This window comes from Onthophagus taurus, chromosome 3 (genome assembly GCF_036711975.1).
Source record: "Onthophagus taurus isolate NC chromosome 3, IU_Otau_3.0, whole genome shotgun sequence".
Taxonomy (NCBI): domain Eukaryota; kingdom Metazoa; phylum Arthropoda; class Insecta; order Coleoptera; family Scarabaeidae; genus Onthophagus; species Onthophagus taurus.
In genome coordinates, this window is record NC_091968.1 from 28,556,543 (window position 1) to 28,579,499 (window position 22,957).

Consider the following 22,957-nt stretch of genomic DNA (forward strand, 5'->3'; position numbering starts at 1 on the left):
TGAGATATTCAGCGTGTAGCATGGAATAACACAAAAGAATTGAAACGTAAAACTGCTGGCAACAATTACCCTCAAGAAATTAGAAAATTAATTGCAGAACAATTAAAACCAAATATAAAGAAGTTAACCGCCAATAAGGGAAGTGATTATTCATTATGGAGAGCAACAAGAAAGCTCAAACGTCCTATTACTCAAAATCCACCTCTCAGAACTGATAATAGAACGTGGGCATGAACAAATAAACAAAAAGCAGAAATATTTGCAAACCATCTAGGAAAAGCTTTCCAGCCAAATGGTATAAACTCCGATTGTGAAGAGATCAAAGAATGTGTTAATACTAATGAACGTATAAAACATGTGATGCCAAATGAAGTTGCTAAAGAAATTCGAAGAATATAAGTAAAACAAAGAAAACACCAGGTTTTGACTTGATTATAGGAGAAATCTTAAAAAACCTCGATAAAGTATGGCATAAAGCCCTAATATATAAAATTAGTAAATTATTGCCAAAACAGTATGTCGAGTTAAATATGAAAACGAATTAACTGATTTAAAAGAGATAAAAGCTGGTGTTCCACAAGGTAATGTACTTGTGGCCAATTCTGTACCTGCTATACACAAACGATCTGCCAGAGGACAATGTGCCATGTCCATATGTTGTCCACATGGACGAGAAAATTAAAATTAATGAAGACAAGTCCGTTCATATTAACTTTACAAACAAAAAATTACTTGATTTACTACCAATCACAATTAATAATAACATCATTCCATATGCAGACTCAACAAAATATCTCGGTATACATCTAGATACAAAACTCACCTGGGGGTGCGAATAAGAAATATCAATACCCACATGGCTGTAGGGGTACAGCTATGGGAATGCGCCAAAAAATGCCATATTGAAACCATACAAAGATTACAAAATAAAATCTTGAGAATGCGCCATGGTATGTTTGGAACAGAGATATCATTAAGGATCTTGAGATCGTGGATGTATATAGCGAAATAAAGCGGTTTGCACAAAAACATAAATCTAGAGTTGACAACCACGTTAATGCTAGTGTCTCTTCTCTTTGAAAATGAAAACCTTCAACAAAAATTAAAGAGAACTAAGCCATTTGATTTTGCCTAGTGAGTAAACTAGTGCTAGCCAAACTTGCCTAGTGAACTAGAATGTTTCGGGGTTAGCCGTGCGTCTGGTTAGTTCTAGTTTTAATTATAATGCTGCGGTAGACCAAGAACTAGAATCATTCGGGTTTAGCCGCACGTCTTTAAAGACGGCTAAACACAAATGTTTCTAGTTCTAGGTCTAATGTTAGTTCTAGTGACAGTGCAAGTGTAAAATTAGCACTAACACTATATCTAGAACTAGAATCATTCGGGTTTAGCCGTCTTTAGAGACGTGCCGCTAAACCCAAATGATTCTAGTTCTATGTATAGTGTGAGTTCTACATAGTAGCAGTGCTAGTTTTATACTTGCACTGTCACTAGAACTAACATTAGACCTAGAACTAGAATCATTCGAGTTTAGCCGTCTTTAGAGACGTGCAGCTAAATCCAAATGATTCTAGTTCTATGTATAGTATTAGTTCTACATAGTAATAGTGCTAGTATTAGTTCTAGTTTTAATTATTATGCAGCGCTAGACCAAGAACTAGAATCATTCGGGTTTAGCCGCACGTGTCTAAAGACAGCTAAACACAAATGTTTCTAGTTCTAGGTCTAATGTTAGTTCTAATGTCAGTGTAAGTGTAAAACTAGCACTAACACTATACCTAGAACTAGAATCATTTGGGTTTAGCCGCACGTCTCTAAAGACGACTAAACCCAAATGATTCTAGTGCTAGGTATAGTGTTAGTGTAGATGGAATGGATTAGTGACAAGTTAGTGACATTTTAAGAAGAAATAAAGTTAGGCTTTAATAAATAGAATTTAATATAGATAAACTAATGGTTCTAGTAGTGATCAATAATGACCAGTTTTCGTGTTAAATAAATTTAAAAAAAAATTAATATTTAAAAAAAAAATTTTTTTGTTAAAAATTAAGTTGGTTATCCTGGTACAAATTTTAGGTGAGTTTGTAATTTTAAATATTTCCCTTTTATTATTTATATAATTAACTTAATTTATTTAAAAACAAAAAAAAATCCACAAATTTAATCAATAACATTGATTCAAAAAAAGGTTAAATAATTAAAACTAATATTTTTATAATTTTGAGGTTATCTTAGGTTATGTCATAAACGCAAACTTTTAGATATGATAATTTTAATTTATTGAACAACTTCGAACAATATTAACCGATTAATACATTAAGTAACATTTCAATAAGCGAAATATAAGTCTTTATCATAACCCAATTTATCCAAATTTGGAATACAAGCGTAATTAACCATCGGAGGTGGTCCGCACATTAAAACTAGCGAATCTTTTCCCGGTGGAAAAATGTGTTCTTTCAACATATTTTCATTAATAAATCCTGAACTGTATTTCCATCCTTCCGGTGGTGTATCTAAAGTGTACCACAACTTAAATTGTTGGGGATATTTTTCGGCGCATTCTTCCAATTCCTTTCGGACCAAAATATCTTTTTCAGTTTGATTTGCAAAAAGCAAACATAATTCGGTATTATCAGTAGGATCCTTAGCGATATGTCTAACTAATTGTAGCATTGGTGTAATTCCAGTGCCTCCGGCGATCATGGAAACTTTTTTAACTGTAACAATTTGTGCAGGATCTTTTCGAAGCTTTTTAATTGCAAATTGGCCGTTTCCTTGATAATTTAATCGACCGGAAGGACCGCGAAAATCAATCTTATCCCCTAATTTCATTGCTTCTAAATATTGGGTCATTTTTCCACCATCAGGGAATTTTGGGTGCACATTTTTCATATAAACTTTAATCACTAAATCAACATAACCTTTATCTTCATCAGAACTAACTGGAGTGTATGATCTAATTGTGAGTTCATCATTAATTTTTGCTGATAATTGGATGTGTTGTCCGATTGGTAACCCTAAAACATGGTTATTTGATGGTAAACCAAATCGAAATCTTCGTGTATCATGACTTATTTCTTCTTTTTCAATTAAAGGTAATTGATATTTATTTTGTGGGTCTTCTAAGGTGATTAATTGATTTCGTTGGGTTTTTTTGGTGGATTTTGATGATTTTGAAGGTTTTTCTGAGAAATATACTTTATAAATTATCACTGAAATTAATACAACTCCTACTCCAATCACAACAGGTACAACCTATAAGGAAATATGTATTTATTAATAACAAATTTATGATGTTAAGTGGTGAATATGTTAGTGAAAGCGTTTTTTAAGGACAAAATCGATTTTTAATGTTACATGGATGATTCAACACAAACGAATACCTGATTAGAATCTTCCTGTGAACTCATTCTCGAGCCAGAAAAGCGTAAATGCGGGAAACAAGCTGTTGAAAATCGCGTTTAGTTAAAAAGCGAGCGTTAGCTATTGAGATTATTGGAGATAATTATCTTGCCGATCCAAGGTTAACAACATATATAATTTCAACTCACCAATTGAGTATTACTCGGCATGACGATGATTATTTAGGATTTTTATTTATTTGCGATCACGAACTATTTACTCATCACTTAAAGATTTTTCTTTGGAATATCTTAACTGTTACGTATTGACCTCCATTCGGGGGCATGAACTTTTTTGAGGGTTAAAAATAAAATCCCTAGATTAAAAATCAATAATTTTTAAATAATTTGTTTTTAATTATTATTATAATTACATTATTATTAATATTAATAACAAAAGTAAAGGAATTTTTTATGTTAAATTAATTTTTTGGTTACTTTTTAGCTTAAAAATAATTAAGTTGGTAATAATGATTGTCAATTGTGACATTTAATTCGAAACTTAATTTTTTTAAACATTTTGAATTATTATAAATAATTATTAAAACTGTTAAGTTTGAGGTTTAGTGTAAACATTTAAATAACGTGGAGATATCGGAAGATTTTGTAAAATTAAAGAATATAAAAAGAAGAAAGTTTGCTTCAGAACAAAAGGACAAATATGGAATTTGCAAGAAGAACAATCACGCTGAAAAGGATTGTTCTTTAGAAACGGAAACAAAAACAGCTTTTCTTACAGAAGAAATAAAAATGGAAAGTATAGCATTCGTAATTGACTCAGGTGTAACAAGTCATATGTCAAACAATGAAGGATTATTTAAGGATTTTGAAAATAAATTGACAGATAGAGTAGCGAAAACGAATGTAAAGTTCTTATTTGACATTTGATGGAATAATAAATGGCTACAGGACTGAAGAGTTATTCAGTCCTGTAGCAAGTATGAGCTGTATTAGAGCAATATTAGCAACAGCAGCTGCAGAAGCATGTAAAATAACAAAATTTGATATAATAACTTCATTTTTGTATGGCGAACTGGAAGAAGATATCTACATGAAGATACCACAGGGATATAGCAATTTAGAAGGACAAGTCTGTAAATTGAAAAAACCAAACATATTTCTTGGACAAAACGTAAAATTAAATGAAGAAGCTTTATCAAAAGGACAATATAAACCAAGTTATTGAAAAATTTAAAATTGACAACAGTAAAAAACTAAAATACCATTAAGACTAAGGGCCGGTTGTACCACCTCCCGATAAACTATCTAGCGGATAATTACCATGGTTACAGCGGTTTTAAGCGCTCTCATTGGTTAAGGTCCATTACTACCATCTTTTAGATAAATTTATCTTATAGATAAACCCATCTACTAGCCAATCAGAAAGCGTAAAATAGCCGTAACTGTGGTAATAATCCCTTAGATAGCTTAACCAGAAGATGGTAGTAACGACCCTAAGGTCCACTTTTACCATCCTCTTGATAAACTATCTAGAGGATAGTTGCCATGGTTACCACGGTTTTAAGCGCTCTCATTGGCTAAGAACTGGATTTATCTATCGGATAAATTTATCAGGAGGTGGTAAAAGTGGGCCTAAGTGCGCCAATTTATCTATCGGATAAACTTATCGGGAGGTGGTACAACCGGCCCTTAGTGATGTAAAACGAAGTGATAATTAAGAGATAAATAAAGACTTTCCATATCAAGAAGCAGTAGGCAGTTTACTTAACTAACAAAACCAGACCAGACATAAGCTTCGCTGTAAATTTTGCTACTGGATATGTTAAAAATACAAAAAGATGTGACGTAACTAATTAATAAGAAATTTAAAACTGCAAGCATTTACAGATGCTGACTATGCAAATTGTACAGATACGCGCAATAGCGTTAGTGGTTATGTAATAATGTTAAACGAAGGACCGATCGGTTGGACAACGAGAAAACAGCTAATTGTTGCGTGATCAACCTCAGAAGCGGAGTATTGCGGCAGCCGAATGCTGTAAGGAGTTACTACATATCAAGAGTTTTATGGAAGAGTTGATTGGTGAAGAATGTAGGCGACCCCTACATGTTCGTAAAAAATGGCTGTATTTACTCGAATATAAGGCGAACCCTAGTTTTCCGCACGTCATTTTTACCAAATATCTAAAACGACATTGAAAATATGAAAAAGTCGCTGATATAAGCCTTATATACACAAATATATTATACTTACCTTAATGTCATTTACAAATATAATGTATGTGGCATACTATTAAGAAATCATAGGTAAGTTTTAGAATATGTACTTTATCAATAAAAGTATTTTCAAATATACTAAATAACAACACATATCTAGTCATCATTCATTTCACATGCGTCATCCACATCACTCTCTTCAGTACTCGATTCATCACTAGTAGCCCTAGTAGCTTGGTCCAAGCCTCTAACATCCACTCACATAGCATTGTAACTTGTGGTTTTTTATTTTTCCACTGGGAGAAAGTGGATGATCATTTGACTGAAGCCAATTTGAAAACAGTTTCTTTAAGTGATCCTTAAAGGGTTTATTGACTACAGCGTCTAAAACCTGGTGAACTCATACCACCAGGAATAATGACTAAATCTGTATTTTACATCTTAATTTCTTCCCGCACTTGTTATGCAAGGTGACCCCGAAAAGCATCCAATATAAGCATTGCTCTCTCCCCATCATTCCTTTGTTGATTTGCCCAAACACTTCTTATCCAATCTATAACCAGTGCTTGATCCATCCATCCTTCCTCTTGTACCCTAATTATAATTCCATCTGGAAATTTGTCCCTTGGCATGGTTTTTCTTTTAAGTACCACATAAAGAGGAAGTTTTGTTCCGTTAGGAAATACTGCTAACTTCCAACATTTGGGCTAATGTTGTACGAGTCGTAAACATAATCCACTCCCTAATCATCATTCTTCTGCACCATCCATAACTTGCCTTAAATATAGTTTGAGGAATATTTTTGCTTTTAGCTATTTCTTGAGCTTTTAATTGAATTGTTTCTCTTGTTAGTGGAAATCCTTGTCCACGCATTTCATTTACAAAATCAACAACAATTTCATCAATTTCTGAAAATCGATTTTTTTTGGATCCTCAAAAGGATTCTCGTGTTGAGTGAGCATTCAAAAGATTTTCTTTTTTGCAGTCGCCTACGTCTAATATTGTTTTCTGTTGTACTATACTTTTTAGCGGCTGCACAATTGTTTGTTTTTTCTGCTTCACGAATAACCATAATTTTAAAATTGGCATCATATCTTGTTCAGATATTTTTACCTATTCGCCGTACCCCGTTTTTCAACTCGATCACACATAACTGATGCGGCACTCTCAACAAGTCTAATCCGTACAAGAGTTTGCTAACGAATAACAAAAGCGCGCCTTATCTACCTAACTTCACATCGGCTGTAAGCATTTAGGGACTTCCCCTATTTACATAACTAGCAGGCTGGAAGCGAATGACACTCTTTGAGCCCGCTTACGCTTGCTTCTGCGCTAACACGCCATTTTTAATTTGTTGGTAAAATTCCGAATATAAGGCGAGTGGTAAAACCTCGCCTTATATTCGGGCAAATACGGTAGTTGTTAGAGTTTAAGTTATTGTTTTGTAAAACTTCATTTTTGTTTACTAGGGCGTGTTAAGTTTGAGTTTTAGTTGTAACAAAACACCACTCAGTTGTTATGTTCTATCAAAGCTACATCCCATTGAAAGCTTAATAATAACCCAACAAAAACAATATTGGTAATTATTACATTTATTATTCACACTCCTCGTATATGTATTTTTTTATTTATTTTTACATACATAAAAAAAAATCGCAGTATAAAAAGCTACATTTACAATTTTATTGTTAAAATAAAAGAAATACTGTTCTTTTTTTAGCTTATCTTAATAATAAGTACATTGTTGTTACGATTTCAAGTATAAAAAGTACGTTACATATTGGATTATTATTATTATATTTTGTAAAAAATATTTTTCCTTTTATCATGAAAATTTATTTGTAGATTAGTGTACTTTTTCACTCGTTGTGGGTTCGTATCGTCGTAAAATTATACTTAAACCGAATAAATAGAAAAAAAACGAAGAAAATAAAATAGAAATTTGAGCAGATCTTATCTTACAGATATAGTACGAACGAAATAATATCACAATAGAAAAGAATATAGAATTAATTAATAGATTACGATTATTATTCGAGAATGTGCGATTACTATTATTATTATTATTACAACTTTCCTTTAATACTCAATTTATTTTTAATTTAACGCACAAATTTTTTGTGATCAATCAAATTACTCAAAAAAATCCTTCTTATTTAACTTACATCTATTTAGATTTAAATAAAATCGATTAAACAATCAAATCAGTCGATCGTATTGCACAATAGGTCATACGGAAGTTTCTGAATTCAATCTCAAAACGAATTTATTACTTTTCGGATCCATAACCTCTTCGGTTACGTTAAAATGCGGTAATTTTTTAATTGTACACACCAAAGAAACATCGTTTTGTCTTAAATGAAACGTTACGTTATCTCCGATAGGTCGCGATAATAATTCTTCGCAAATCAACGCCCACGTTTGTACTTCTTTTTGTTCCTTATCGTTTTGAAGAACGGGTTCCGTGATTAAATAGGGTTCCAAAAACGCTCGCGGGGTCAAATCGTTACTCAAACAATTCGCTAAATGTATTAAAATCGATTCGACCGAGTGTCTCGGTTGTTGGCGAGTCACCCTTAAATATTTTTGTAAAGCGCGAGCCATCGATGGGAAAATTGCTTGAGCCGCTTCGTGCGGATCCATCGGAATCGCGGGGATTTGATCGTTATGTAATCGTTTTATGTGAGTAAAAGCTTCTTCCGCGGCTGTTATTAATCGAGCTTTCCGTTTTTTAACCCTCCTCTCATATTCATGCTCCTCGTAAAAACGTTCGTTATGAGATGAATCTCTTCTTCGAGCGTGAGCAGCTAACATAGCGCGAGATTGCGATTGTTGCATTGATGTGTTATTAACTCCATCGACTTCATAAAATTTAAAACTCGATGACGCTTTTTGACGCGATGATTTTGAAACGGGGATTCGCTCAAGATATGGATTATAAATCGGGAATTCCGTGTAATACTTCTCCAACACCCAAACTGCAGCTCTTTGAATACTAAATTGACCGATTGCGTACGCTTTTGATTCACCATCGGGTGATCGAACGATTTTAATATAATACGACGATTTTAAATGGCGAATTTCCATTAAAATTACAGATAAATAATGGATAAAAAGTAAAGTATCAGTTAATGTTGAAGCGTATGATACTAAAGCTTTATAATCGACCGATTCTTCAAGGGTTATTGCTGCTCGAGCTGCTTCTGTTACTTGAACGATATAAAACAACCAATAGGAAAAGGTGCAGATTAAAACGAAGCTTAAAATAGCCGCGCGAAATAAATAAATTCTCGGTAACGTTTGAGTTGGTTTTCTTAAGAAAACAGCCCAAGCGCCGACTGCTAAAATAACCAATTTAAATGCTAAAGCGATTAATTGTCCTTTACATTCCGCTGTACATGCTAATAACTTTTCGGAATTCTGCACTAAACTTGTTGATAAAGCTGGAAAAAATCCTATCTTAGGTAAAACAACCATCGCTAAAGGGCTTAAAAACGCGGCTATCGATAAAACATAGGTTAAACAACTTCCCACATATCGTTGACAAATAAAACTTAACCCTGTATCGGGTTCTCCAGGCCAATTACTCACATCTTCAGTTGATTCTGATTGTTCGGATGTATTTCCGGTAATCGCTGTGGTGTTTTCACCCCAATTATCATCTTGTGGTAAGATTTGGACTTCAATTACTTCTTGTCCGTCACGATTTTCGGGGGTTAAAGTAACCGCCGTTTGAAATGGGGCCATATCAGATTCGTTTTTGGTACGTTTTGTGCTTCGGGTACTTCGATGGGAGTGCTGCCTGTAGTTGTTTCGGTGTCCTCGAGACCTTCTCGACCTGGAACTATTCTCCGATTTCACTGATTCCGTCTCCATGTCACGGCCTCCGGTCTCGTAACCCATAAAAACGTCCGTTTTTCTTCGATTTTAGTGAACAGCATTTAAAGGGATCTTAATAATTTTTGTTGCACCTGCTATCTGTCCAAGTTCATTGACATTGAAATTTCTTGTTTCTTATTTCTGACATATTGTAAACACTTTACTAAAGTAGTTTTTATTGTGTTTAAGAATTCTTTTTGGGTTCTTTTTTAGTTCTGGTTTGTTGATGGATTTTAGGTTCTTTTTACCCGGATTTTTTTAACTTTTAATTTAATCAATCACCTTTTATCACTCATTTTGGTTGTTGTTTTAACGCAAATATGTTTCTCGTTTATTTAATATTAATGCTTTTATTTAAAAAACTTCAAGAACGGTTTTATGTAAAAGGTTGTGGTTTGATTTAATTGCTTCTATTACAAGAAGATGGCTGCTACTACATTATTTTCTGCTTTTTCTGACATGGTTTAATTAAACCGGGTGAAATTAAACTATTGTATATATTAGATTAAGTTTTTGAGGGGTTTTGAGTGTTATTTTAGTGAAATCGTTGCAATTTTCATTCAAAAATTGTTAAAATTATTGCAAAAAAATGACAACAAATGGGTTTTAAGTTTAGCGACATCTTGTAGGAAAAATTTGAAATATATTTCATGAATGGAATTAAATTTATTATTAAAAAAGATGCATAAATCAGATTTTTTTTTAAATCCTAATCTTTACATGAAAATGATAATAGAAAGTAAGATATTAATTTATTATTAATTATTAGATCTTAAAAAAAAAGTTTTTGCCCCACCTATTGAGAGAAATTTGAAATATAATAACATAAAATAAAGTTTAATAAGAAACTATTTAGAAATAAAACTATTTATATACATTAGATTGAGTATATGAGGGGTTTTGAATGTTATTTTATAAAAATCGTTGCACTTTTCAGTCAAAAATTGTTAAAATTATTGCAAAAAAATAACAACAAATGGGTTTTTAGCTTAGCGACATCTTGTAGGAAAAATTTTAAATACATTTAAGAATAGAATTAAATTTATTATTAAAAAAGCATACATCGGATTTTTTTAAAGAATCTTAATCTTTAGATAAAAATGATAATGCAAAGTAAGATATTAATTTATTATTAATTATTAGATCTTAAAAGAAATGTTTTTGCGCCACCAATTGAGAAAAATTTGAAATAGAATAAAATAAAATTCAATAAAAAACTATTTAGAAATAAAACTACTTATATATATTAGATTAAGTTTTTGATTGTTATTTTAGTAAAATCGTTGTATTTTTCATTCGAAAATTATTAAAATGACAATAAATGGGTTTTAAATTTAGCGACATCTTGTAGGAAAAATTTGAATTACATTAATGGATTTAAATTTATTATTAAAAAAAGTATGAAAAATCAGCTTTATTAAAGATTTATAATCTTTAGATACAAATGATTATAAAAAGTAAGGTATTATAATTTATTATTAATCATTACATCATAAAAAAAAGGAAAGTTTTTGCGCCATCTATTGAGAAAAATTTGAAATAAGTTTAATGAATGGAATTAAATTTATTTTTAAAAAATATGCATAAATCGGATTTATTAAAGAATCTTAATCTTTACATAAAAATGATAATAAAAAGTAAGATATTAATTTATTACTACTATTAATTATTAGATCTTAAAAAAAATAAAGATTTTGCGCCACCTTTTGAGAAAAATTGGAAATAGAATAAAATAAAATTTAATAAGAAACTATTTAGAAATAAAACTACTTATATATATTAGATTAAGTTTTTGATTGTTATTATAGTAAAATCGTTGTAATTTTCATTCAAGAATTGTTAAAATTAAGGCAAAAAAATAACAACAAATATGTTGTAAGCTTTGCGACATCTTGTAGGAAAAATTTGAAACATTTAATGAATGGATTTAAATTTATTATTAAAAAAATTTATTAAAAATCAGCTTTATTAAAGAATCATTATCTTTAGATACAAATGATAATAAAAAGTAAGGTATTATAATTTATTATTAATTATTAGATCATAAAAAAAACAAGTTTTTGCGCCACCTTTTGAGAAAAATTTGAAATAGAATAAAATAAAATTTAATAAGAAACTATTTAGAAATAAAGCGACTTATATATATCAAGCTTTTGATTGTTATTTTAGTAAAATTGTTGTAATTTTCATTCAAGAATTGTTAAAGTTATTGCAAAAACATGACTACAAATTAAGTTTATTAAGTTTAGCGACATCTTGTAGGAAAAATTTTAAATACATATAATGAATAGAATTATATTTATTATTAAACCAATTTATTAAAAATCATCTATATTTAAAGAATCATAATCTTTAAATAAAAATGATAATAGAAAATAAGATATTATAATTTATTATTAATTATTAGATTATAAAAAAAAATTTGCGCCACCTATTGAGAAAAATTTGAAATACATTAAAATAATAAATTTAAAAATAAAAGTTAATAAAAATAAAAAAAAATGATTTATTATTCACGTTATATAATATATTTTTATATCTTTTATTACAAAGAAAACTTAACTGATATTACAAAGTTTTTTTTACTTAAAGAAAAAACCTAACCTCAATTTCTACATAACCCAAATTATTTTTTCAACATATTTTTTAAAACGTTCTCTAATTTAACAGCATCAACAGCAAATTTTCTAATCCCATCAGATAGCTTATCAGTAGCCATACGATCCTCATTTAACATCCATCTAAATCCGCTTTCATCCAAAACAATCTTTTTCAATTCTTCATTTTTATCATCTTTATTTCCAAGTTTTCTTGGAACTGGAGCAGTGGAATTTTCTAATTCGCCCAATAATTTTGGACTTATGGTTAATAAATCACAACCAGCCAAAGCGATAACTTCACCAATGTTTCTGAAAGAAGCCCCCATAACGACAGTTTTATAACCAAATTGTTTGTAATATTTATAAATTTTTGTAACGGAAATAACCCCAGGATCTTCATCACCTTGGTAAGTCTTTTTATCTGTATTTTCAATGTACCAATCTAAAATGCGCCCAACGAATGGTGAAATAAGAGTAACTCCGGCTTCAGCACAAGCTACAGCTTGAGCCATACTAAATAACAGGGTCAAATTACAATGGATTCCATGTTCTTTTTCGAGAATTTGAGCAGCTCGAATTCCCTCCCAAGTTGAAGCGAGTTTAATCAAGATCCTATCTTTTTTGATACCATGCTCGGCATATAGCTCAATTAAATGTATAGCTTTCCGAACACTAGCATCTGTATTAAAAGATAAACGAGCGTCTACTTCTGTGGAAACTCGTCCTGGAATGATTTTTAATATTTCAACCCCAAATAAAACACAAATCGTATCCATTGCGGCTTCTAATTTTTCATCAAGAGTTGAACCGATTTTAGAACCACATCGAATGGCTTCATCAACAAGATGCTTGTATTGAGGCAAAGAAGCAGCTTGGAGAATTAATGACGGATTTGTCGTAGCATCCGTAGGTTTGTACTTTTCCATTGCTAAATAAATAAAAATTGTTTGATAAATTCGCTTACATAAAAGTTATTTACTTAATTACCCTCAAAATCACCGGTGTCCGCAACAACCGTGGTAAATTGTTTTAATTGATCTAAAGAAGACATCCCGCTTTTGCTTCTCTTACAAACTGGTTCAACAGAGTCAGCACAAGACATAATTTAAAGGATTGTAGAGCGCAGGAACAACGTGGAACGGAAAAGAACAAAAAAGAAGTGGAAGTGAGGTTATGGAAGGCGGGAGAAGTAAAAGGAAAATTTAAGGATTATGTTCAAGTAGAAATTACCGTTATCTATGTTTTGATAAGGATGGTATCGCGAAAGGATTTTTATGATCTTCGAAGATTTTTTATTTTGACAGATTCATTTTGAATTTGGCGCCAAATTTTTAACCAATTTATGACAGTTCTATTTCCGCCATTTCGCTTGTATCTAAATCGCGGTATTTATCATATTTGATCGAGTTATCATAAGAAAAAAAACGACATCGTTCGTTCTCTTTTCATTGGAAAACATTTGTTAAAGTTTTGTTACTTGTCCAGCTGTCATTCCATCAGAAAAGGTAAAAATATCATTATTTTAACCAAGTTCTATTTAATCTTTAATCATAAAACGAAAATACTCGATAAATCCTCTATTTTAACCGTTTTATCATCGGGATTTCCAGGTAATTCCTCCGTTGTAAATTAATGTTGCAAAAAGTATCATAACATAACCTCAATTTTTCAAATAATTCTTGTTTTGTTGTTGTTTAGATGTCTGGAGGTGGAGACCAAGATGAGGGTTACGTCGTTAAATTACGCGGATTGCCGTGGTCAGCAACCGTTGACGAAATCTTAAAATTTTTTAAAGACTCGAAGGTAAAAGGAGGAAAAAGTGGTGTACATATGACTACTTCACGTGAAGGTAGGCCTAGTGGAGAAGCATTTGTTGAATTTGAAGACTCGGAGGATGTTGAAAGAGCCTGTGAAAGAGATAGGGATCATATGGGAAATAGATATATAGAAGGTAATTATAAATAAATCAACTTGTTTATTATATTTCGAACAATAACTTTATTTAACATACAAACAATAACTACATTCTTTTACATAACCTTAACTTACTGACATGTTTACTGTTGTATTGTTAGATGGCGTTACATTGATTTTCGCCAAATCCAATTTTCTTTAATCTTTTTCTTGCTTCTTGGTTTCTTCAAACTTTATTTCTTGTTTTTCTATATCAAGTTTCCTGGTTTCTTGAATGTCCACACTTACTTTCAGGTATTTTAACTTCTTCTTTTTTGGAATTAAATATTTGTTGATTTTCTTGATCATTTTTTGTGCTAATTTCTTCTTGTCTTTCCTTTATATTTATTCTGTCTCTATGATAAGATCTTCCAACCACATCAATCATAAAGGCTTTTTTCTGATAATTTTTCTTCTATCTTTCTTTTTGTCCATTCTGAATCATGTCTTAATTGTACATAAACTCTTTGTCCTATCATCAAATCAGGTAGTTTTCTTGTTTTTCTATTGTAATACAATTTATTGTATTTCTTATTGTTTTCAATTTTCTTGGTCATACATCTTGTATGACAATAGGTTTATACTGATCTGTTTTTAGAAGTAAGCTACTAACTGGACTTGTATTAATTTTATTTGGTGTATTTCTCCAATGAATATCTTCACTGCTTTTCTTCATTAAATTGCCTTTGGTCGACAATTTGCTATTAAATATGTCTCAAATGATATATTCTCAATATGACGGAGCACCAACGCATAATTCCAGAATTGTTAGTGAATTCTCAAACTTTGGCAATTATTTGATACATTATTTAAAAAAATTCAAGTGTTATTCGTTACTCATTTCTTTTCTAACTTAAAAGCAATTGAATGCCGTCTTATTATGACAAATAAAATATTAAACAACTTTTTATAAAATGTTTTCTATATAGTCAACATTTATCGAGATATATACTATCTTCCATACATAATGGGCACCTGTATATGATATATGGACGATTTTTGATGTATTGGAAAGTAAACCAAACATACAGCATTTAAATTTATGCTCACTTCGCCGAGGTTGGTTTTCTTTTAAACCCTAATTATAGCGTGAAGGAATGTAGATTTGTTTTGATTCTCAATTATAGCGTGAAGGAATATCATTCCTATGATAGGTTAGTTTTGTTTTAAAACTCTAATTGTACCATGAAGGAATGTCGGTTTTCTTTTGAACCTCAATTATAGCGTGAAGGAATGTTAGGATAGGTTAGTTTTATTTTGAACCCCAAATTAAAGCGTGTAGGAATCTCCTCTTTCTTTTGAACCTCAATTATAGCGTGAAGGAATGTTAGGATAGGTCAGTTTTGTTTTGTACTCCCCCAATTATAGCGTGAAGGAATGTCGGTCTTTTTTGAACCGTAATTATACCGTGAAGAAACCGCAATTATAGCGTGAAGGAATGTTAGGATAGGTTAGTTTTATTTTGAACCCCAAATTATAGCGTGAAGAATGTTAGGATAGGTCAGTTCTGTTTTTTTCACAAGATACAAGACTTGGAACTAGAATCATTCGGGTTTAGCCGTCTTGAGAGACGTGCGGCTAAACTCGAATGTTTCTAGTTCTAGGTCTAATGTTAGTTCTAGTGACAGTGGTAGGTAGCGCTAGTTATATCACTATACAGGTGTTCTGTAACGATTGTACAATACTGCATCAGCATATTCTCTGATTGAAAATAAACAAAAAAAGCCTAATAAACATAGGTCCGAAAATGGACCATTTTCGGGATATTCAAAGATTTAATGTCATAAGCTTTTAAGAATTTTAATTTGTTTTTATAATAATTAAGTGGTTCGGAAATTTTATACAACGTTTTAAACAATCTTTATGAAATGCCTGATGTTTATTGCAAATTTCGATTCATCGCTGAATATTATCTAATATGTGAGCCTGGCTTTCTGTTGTTTTTCTGTTAACAGTGATTTTTGTTTTGCTTATAAAACAACACTTTTCTAAAATCTACATTTTTTAATTATTGCTTGTCAATAAACCTCATCAAACTTTAATCCACGTTTAAGAATCCATTTGCGACAGCATTCCCTTGATATAATTAACCCAGTTTCATTATTCCATTCCACGATAATTTGTCTTAAAATATTTCTTCGTCCTTTTTTGCAGATTTTTACAAGTATTCTTTTATATCTATCAGAAACTAACTTTGGACGACCTGAACTTTTACCCTTTTTTTCTAAAATTTGCCCAGTTTCTCCATAATGTTTAATTACTTTCCACGCTGTGCTTTTAGGAATATTAAGTTCGTCTGCTTTTTCACGTATTGTTTTATTGTGGCAATAATTTTTAATCATTAATTCACGGATTTTTGATACCACGCACCATTTTAATTGATAAATACAGATTTACTCAACAGCAACAATGTTACAAGCTTTAGAACAAACCGGTAATTTAACGTAATTCATTTTACGTTATTTCCACAGTTTACTTATCTTAATTTATTCCATTTTTATGGAAATTACTTTGTATTGTCCCAATATTAAGTTGTCAGGTAAAATATGCATTTTTCTAGTTTAATTAGAAGCAATAGGGTATGTATTTTGTTTTTTGTGTTGTTCATTAGACAAAATTGTTGTTAATTATATAATCAAATGATATTAATATGACAAAATTGTTAAAAGAAATTAAACTGTTTAATTATTCTTAATTATATACACATTTTATTTTGTCCCAATATACAGGGTGTACAAAAAGTATGGAATAATGGTTCTACAGCCTAAACTTCAACTTATATTAAAAAAAGTTTTAAATAAGAGTTACTTGAGACTATTTTCCGCATATCTTGATGTAGAGATAAAATAAAAATGATGTCGGCAGTTTGAGTTATGACATGGTGAGTGTGTTTTTTAAATGGAACTCCCTGTATATTTTCGATCAGAGAATACGCTGGTGAAGTATTGTACAATCGTTGCGGGACACCTGTATATCACTGTCACTATGATATCACTATGTTGCATATTTTTATTAAACTAAAACTAGAACTAACACTAGACCTAGAACTAGAAATATTCGGGAAATATTCAACCTGAAACTCTTGATGAATTCCTTGTTTTTTGCAAATTGTTGATGGTAGATACCACTGGGAAATCTAAGCATATTACAAAAAAATGTTTAGAACAAAAGATGTAGCAAATTTTGTTGTTAACAATATTGCTCTGTTGCACTTTTGCTCTTAGATGAATAGATATCGAGAAAAAGAGGAAAATATGTAAATTTGATGAATTCCTTGTTTTTTACAAGTTGTTGATGGTACCACTGGGGAATATAAGTATACTACAAAAAAACTTTTAGAACAAAAGTTATAGCAAATTTTATTCTTAACAATATTACTCTCTTGCACTTATACTCCTAGATGCATAGATATTGAGAAAACTATGCAGTTTAAAGCATTAAAACCTTATGGCATTTTGAAACACCTTGTCAAAAGGAATCCAAAAACCTTAAAGTATATAGGGTGTTCCATTTAAAAAACACACTCACCATGTCATAACTCAAACTGTCATCATTTTTATTTTATTTCTGCACCAACATATGCGGAAAATAGTCTCAAGTAACTTTTATTTAAAACTTTTTTTAATATAAGTTGAAGTTTAGGCTGTAGAACCATTATTCCATACTTCTTGTACACCCTGTATAGTTGTTAGGGCTCGTAAATCGTTACAATTAATGATGTTAACAATAGGTCAACTTATGAAACTAAAACTTTGAATATCGAGAATGGTCCATTTTCGGACCTATGTTTATTAGACTTTTTTTTTGTCTATTTTCGATCAGAGAATACGCTGGTGAAGTATTGTACAATCGTTGCGGGACACCTGTATATCACTGTCACTATGATATCACTATGTTGCATATTTTTATTAAACTAAAACTAGAACTAACACTAGACCTAGAACTAGAAATATTCGGGTTCTGAAGACGCACGGCTAAACCCGAAACTCTTGATGAAAATCATGAAAATTTGAGAATCCTTGTTTTTTGCAAGTTGCTGATGGTAGATACCACTGGGAAATCTAAGCATATTACAAAAAAATGTTTAGAAAAAAAGATGTAGCAAATTTTGTTGTTAACAATATTGCTCTGTTGCACTTTTGCTCTTAGATGAATAGATATCGAGAAAAAGAGGAAAATATGTAAATTTGATGAATTCCTTGTTTTCTACAAGTTGTTGATGGTACCACTGGGGAATATAAGTATACTACAAAAAACTTTTAGAACAAAAGTTATAGCAAATTTTATTCTTAACAATATTACTCTCTTGCACTTATACTCCTAGATGCATAGATATTGAGAAAAATATGAAAATTTGAGAATCCTTGTTTTTGCAAGTTGCTGATGGTAGGTACCACTGAGGAATCTAAGAATACTACAAAAAAACGTTTAGAACAAAAGATGTAGCAAATTTTATTCTTAATAATATTGCTCTCTTGCACTTTTACTCCTAGATGCATAGATATTGAGCAAAATACGAAAATATGGAAATTTGATGAATCCTTGTATTTTGCAAGTTGTTGATGGTACCACTGGGGAACCTAAGCATATTACAAAAAAACTTTTAGAATAAATGTTGTAGCAAATTGTATTCTTAACAATATTGCTCTCTTGCACTTTTACTCCTAGATGCATAGATATCGAGAAAATCATGAAAATTTGATAATCCTTGTTTTTTGTAAGTTGCTGATGGAAGGTACCACTGAGGAATCTAAGCATACTACAAAAAAACTTTTAGAACAAAAGTTATAGCAAATTTTATTCTTAACAATATTGCTCTCTTGCACTTTTACTCCTAGATGCATAGATATTGAGCAAAATACGAAAGTATGGAAATTTGATGTATCCTTGTATTTTGCAAGTTGTTGATGGTACCACTGGGGAACCTAAGCATATTACAAAAAAACTTTTAGAATAAATGTTGTAGCAAATTGTATTCTTAACAATATTGCTCTCTTGCACTTTTACTCCTAGATGCATAGATATCGAGAAAATCATGAAAATTTGATAATCCTTGTTTTTTGCAAGTTGCTGATGGAAGGTACCACTGAGGAATCTAAGCATACTACAAAAAAACTTTTAGAACAAAAGTTATAGCAAATTTTATTCTTAACAATATTGCTCTCTTGCACTTTTACTCCTAGATGCATAGATATTGAGCAAAATACGAAAATATGGAAATTTGATGTATCCTTGTATTTTGCAAGTTGTTGATGGTACCACTGGGGAACCTAAGCATATTACAAAAAAACTTTTAGAATAAATGTTGTAGCAAATTGTATTCTTAACAATATTGCTCTCTTGCACTTTTACTCCTAGATGCATAGATATCGAGAAAATCATGAAAATTTGAGAATCCTTGTTTTTTGCAAGTTGCTGATGGAAGGTACCACTGAGGAATCTAAGCATACTACAAAAAAACTTTTAGAACAAAAGTTATAGCAAATTTTATTCTTAACAATATTGCTCTCTTGCACTTTTACTCCTAGATGCATAGATATCGAGAAAAATACGAAAATATGAAAATTTGATGAATTTCATGTTTGTAGCAAGTTGTTAATGGGGAATCTAAACACGTTACAAAAAAACTTTTAGTCTGAAGACGCACGGCTAAACCCGAAACTTTCTAGTTCTAGGTCTAGTGTTAGTTCTAGTTTTACACTGTCACTAGCATTAATACAAGACCTAAAACTAGAATCACTCGACTTTAGCCGTCTTGAGAGACGTGCAGCTAAACTAGTTCTAGTTATAGATCGATAGATATAAAATATCGATAGATAATAATCGTACGCTGCTTTACATAACCTTAACATGTTTACTATTCTATTGTTAGATGGCGTTACATTGATAATTTCTTATAACAGTAATGATGGAATTTGATTGAATTTTTTAATAAAAAATTGCTTTTAGTATTTAAAGTAAATCGAGCTGAAATGGAATGGGTGATAAAACGTTGTGGACCAACGTGCGGCTCAAATGAGGACGGTTGTGTACGACTTCGAGGTTTACCGTTTGGGTGTTCGAAAGAAGAAATTGCCCAATTTTTTACGGGTAAGATTTGAAGTTAAATTTGTTGTATAAACCCTGTTGTTTGAGTGTTTTTTTTTTATTTTGGGGAAAAGGATTTTTCTATGATAGAAAAAAGTTAGGTTTTAAATGAAAAAATGAAATCGTAGAGAAGTCATTTAATTTTTTTAAGTGTTATCTAAAAATATAATAATTTTTTTAAGAGTTTTTTAAGGGATATGATTAACTGATGAGAGCGTTGTCTCTGGGTTTTGTTCTCTTTGTCTCTGGGTTAGGGTTGGAGCTTGTGCCGAATGGAATAACCCTACTGACTGACTACTCGGGGCGAAGTTCGGGGGAGGCTTACGTTCAGTTTGTTAGCAAAGAAGTGGCAGAGAAAGCTCTGCAGAAACATCGGGAAAAGATTGGACACAGGTGGGGAAAACGAATAAAAAAAGATAAAAATAAATAGATTCGATTCGCGTTTTCATATTTTCACTTTTTTATTCTTATTGCAAAAGGTTATTTATAAACCGGGAGGGTGGGTGATGTCACCTTCTACCTACCATATACCCATTTTTTCTTTCCATCCTGTAAAAATAATTAATCCTTACATTTTATCTGATTTACACCCCTTGTTCTGTAAATAAAAAAAATTTTTTTATATTCTCTAATTTTCTGACATTTTGACATTGACAACTTCAAATTTAATTTTCATTTCAGAAGCACCAACATAAAATGGTACTTTTTTTTAAATACTTTTACCTTAACTTTTATTTTAAAAATTTTATTTACAATAATTTTTATTATTAAAGATAAGTATTAATAAAAATTTTTAAATTAATAATTAAGTAATAATTATAATTTAATTTTTACATGGTTGGCTGTTCTAAACGTCAAATTTGTCAATTTAAAAAAACATAACCTCCAAAATATCAGATTTAAAAATAATTAGAGAATATGAGTGTTAATAACAAAAAAGATTTACTTCTTAATAAGAAAATTAACGGAGTAAAGATGTACCCGAAAATTAAAACTGTTTTTCTAAGTTTTTCTTTTTGGATTCTTTAATTGTCATTGTATCGTTTTTTTTTATAAATTGTTATTAATTATTTAATGTTAATAATACAGGTACATTGAGATCTTTCGAAGCAGCTTGTCAGAGGTGAACAGTGTCTTGGGTTACTCTTATCGGAGGATGGGTGGAAGTGGTGGTGGAGGAGGTGGTTCAATTGGTAGCTATTCAAGACCTGGACCATATGATCGTGGGGATCGCTATGGAAGTGGAGGTGGTGGTCGGTTCCAAGCGCGGGGATCGCGGAGTTTTAAAGGTGGCAATTCTTCAATGTCGGGTAAATAAAATAATTGATAATAATTAAAAATTAATTGTTTTGTTTTAGGCAATAATGGTGAGATGTTTATAAAAAGATCCCCGACGTTTGATATGAGTGATTGGAGTTCGGAAGATCGTGGAAATGGGGCTCATTGTGTACATATGAGAGGGTTACCATTTAAAGCAACCCAACTTGATATCTCAGATGCAAGTTTTTGTTGAAAAATTATTATTTACTAATTAATTAATTTTTTTATTTTAGTTTTTTAAACCGATAGTTCCAGTAAATATTCGACTACTTCAAGACCACACCGGAAGGGCGTCTGGGGAAGCTGACGTTGAGTTTGCGTCTCATGACGATGCAGTGAGGGCAATGTCGAAAGATAAAGGACACATGCAACACAGATATATAGAGTTATTTTTGAATTCTTCACCGTCCGGAGGTGGGGGATCATCTGGTAATAACAGAAGAAGAACTTGAAAATATTTAAAAAGGGTAAAGAGGGGTGTATAAGGATGGATTTGAGACAAACATGAAGAAAGAAAATGGGTGATTGTTTTTTTTTGTATAATTTCTAATTACTCTAGTTCTTTTAAAGGCTAAAGCGACTCTCGTATATAACTACTACTTATTATACACATAATATACATTTTGTACCTTGCGTTACGTTGACTGTTGTGTTTTCAAGAAAAATTTAAAATGAGGGACTTGTGTAAGGTTTTTTTTTGTATAGATTAGTTCGTTTATTTTGTATCTGAGTCAATAAAAGGTATGAGTATTATAATTAATATAATTTCAATAACTTTTTATAAAAAAAAGTTATAAATAAATAAGTTGATATAGTAGAAATCTTTTTTAATTTGACAAGTCAAATAATTTTATTTCGATAGGCTATAATACAGCATCAGAAATTGTCATTACATACTTAGAGACTAGGAAACTGATATTATATATACGTCATTTTATAACATACTGTAGTAATAAAGCTTCCAAGACAGGTTTTACCTGAGAGAAACATAACCTCAATTCAGTTGACAGTTTTTAGTTACTCATAATTTTCTTAAAAGTGTTAATATCCTTTCTAAACCATCCAAAACGGAAAGATTAGTGTCGGCTACATCTAATTTATTAGATTCCGGAAAATTTTGAACGATTTTGACTTTGAAAATAGGATTTAAATTTGTAAAATTCAAACTTCTTTTGTGGTTGGAGAATCTTGAAACTTCCAATGGACGGCTGAAATAACAGGATATATGCATCAAATACGAAGTTTCATCCAGGTTAGTGAAGAATTAAAAAAGATAAATATGAATAAAACAAGGACAGTAGAATCTAACAGGACTGCTACATCCATTGCACTCTACGTCACACTATTTGCCACGCCTGGTAACTGTCTGTGTTTTTAGAGGTTATATAATAGACATTAATACGTCTAAAAACATAAAACTTCAAAAATAATATGAATAAGTCTAGGATATAACCTCTAAAAACACAGCAAACGCATAGACCATAACAACAGCTGGGCGTGGAAAATAATGTGACGTAGTTTGCGGGCAGGTTGTCA

At 31.0% G+C, this 22,957-nt stretch overlaps 4 protein-coding genes across 7 annotated transcripts; 1 reads left to right on the forward strand and 3 right to left on the reverse strand.

Annotated features, from left to right (window-relative positions):
* Window positions 1-2,255: 2,255 nt before the first annotated feature.
* LOC111424033 (NADH-cytochrome b5 reductase 2) lies at window positions 2,256-3,691 on the reverse strand. Of its 3 annotated transcripts, none has more exons than XM_023057429.2 (3): window positions 3,555-3,691; window positions 3,387-3,448; window positions 2,256-3,258 (listed from the first exon to the last, which is right to left on the reverse strand). In XM_023057429.2, the coding sequence occupies exons 2-3, from the start codon at window positions 3,411-3,413 to the stop codon at window positions 2,329-2,331; spliced, it is 957 nt and encodes a 318-aa protein (XP_022913197.1). In that variant the 5' UTR covers window positions 3,414-3,448; window positions 3,555-3,691; the 3' UTR covers window positions 2,256-2,328. The 3 variants fall into 3 exon arrangements, with proteins under 3 accessions (XP_022913197.1, XP_022913196.1, XP_022913199.1); XM_023057428.2 differs by having other exon boundaries at window positions 3,387-3,486; XM_023057431.2 differs by lacking the exon at window positions 3,387-3,448.
* A 3,467-nt stretch (window positions 3,692-7,158) lies between these two features.
* Window positions 7,159-10,016, reverse strand: LOC111424020 (Strabismus domain-containing protein Vang). Its single transcript, XM_023057412.2, has one exon. The coding sequence runs from the start codon at window positions 9,483-9,485 to the stop codon at window positions 7,812-7,814; it is 1,674 nt and encodes a 557-aa protein (XP_022913180.1). The 5' UTR covers window positions 9,486-10,016; the 3' UTR covers window positions 7,159-7,811.
* A 1,937-nt stretch (window positions 10,017-11,953) lies between these two features.
* Window positions 11,954-13,284, reverse strand: LOC111424011 (transaldolase). Its single transcript, XM_023057397.2, has 2 exons — window positions 13,049-13,284; window positions 11,954-12,989 (listed from the first exon to the last, which is right to left on the reverse strand). Exons 1-2 carry the CDS (start codon window positions 13,161-13,163, stop codon window positions 12,088-12,090), a joined length of 1,017 nt encoding a protein of 338 aa, XP_022913165.1. The 5' UTR covers window positions 13,164-13,284; the 3' UTR covers window positions 11,954-12,087.
* Window positions 13,285-13,388: 104 nt separating this feature from the next.
* Window positions 13,389-22,177, forward strand: LOC111424010 (heterogeneous nuclear ribonucleoprotein glorund). 2 transcript variants are annotated; one of them, XM_023057396.2, is made up of 7 exons: window positions 13,389-13,566; window positions 13,760-14,012; window positions 19,964-20,104; window positions 20,356-20,494; window positions 21,191-21,390; window positions 21,460-21,599; window positions 21,655-22,177. In XM_023057396.2, the coding sequence occupies exons 2-7, from the start codon at window positions 13,760-13,762 to the stop codon at window positions 21,871-21,873; spliced, it is 1,092 nt and encodes a 363-aa protein (XP_022913164.1). In that variant the 5' UTR covers window positions 13,389-13,566; the 3' UTR covers window positions 21,874-22,177. The 2 variants fall into 2 exon arrangements, with proteins under 2 accessions (XP_022913164.1, XP_022913163.1); XM_023057395.2 differs by having other exon boundaries at window positions 13,392-13,566; window positions 21,191-21,411.
* The last annotated feature ends 780 nt before the right edge of the window (window positions 22,178-22,957 follow it).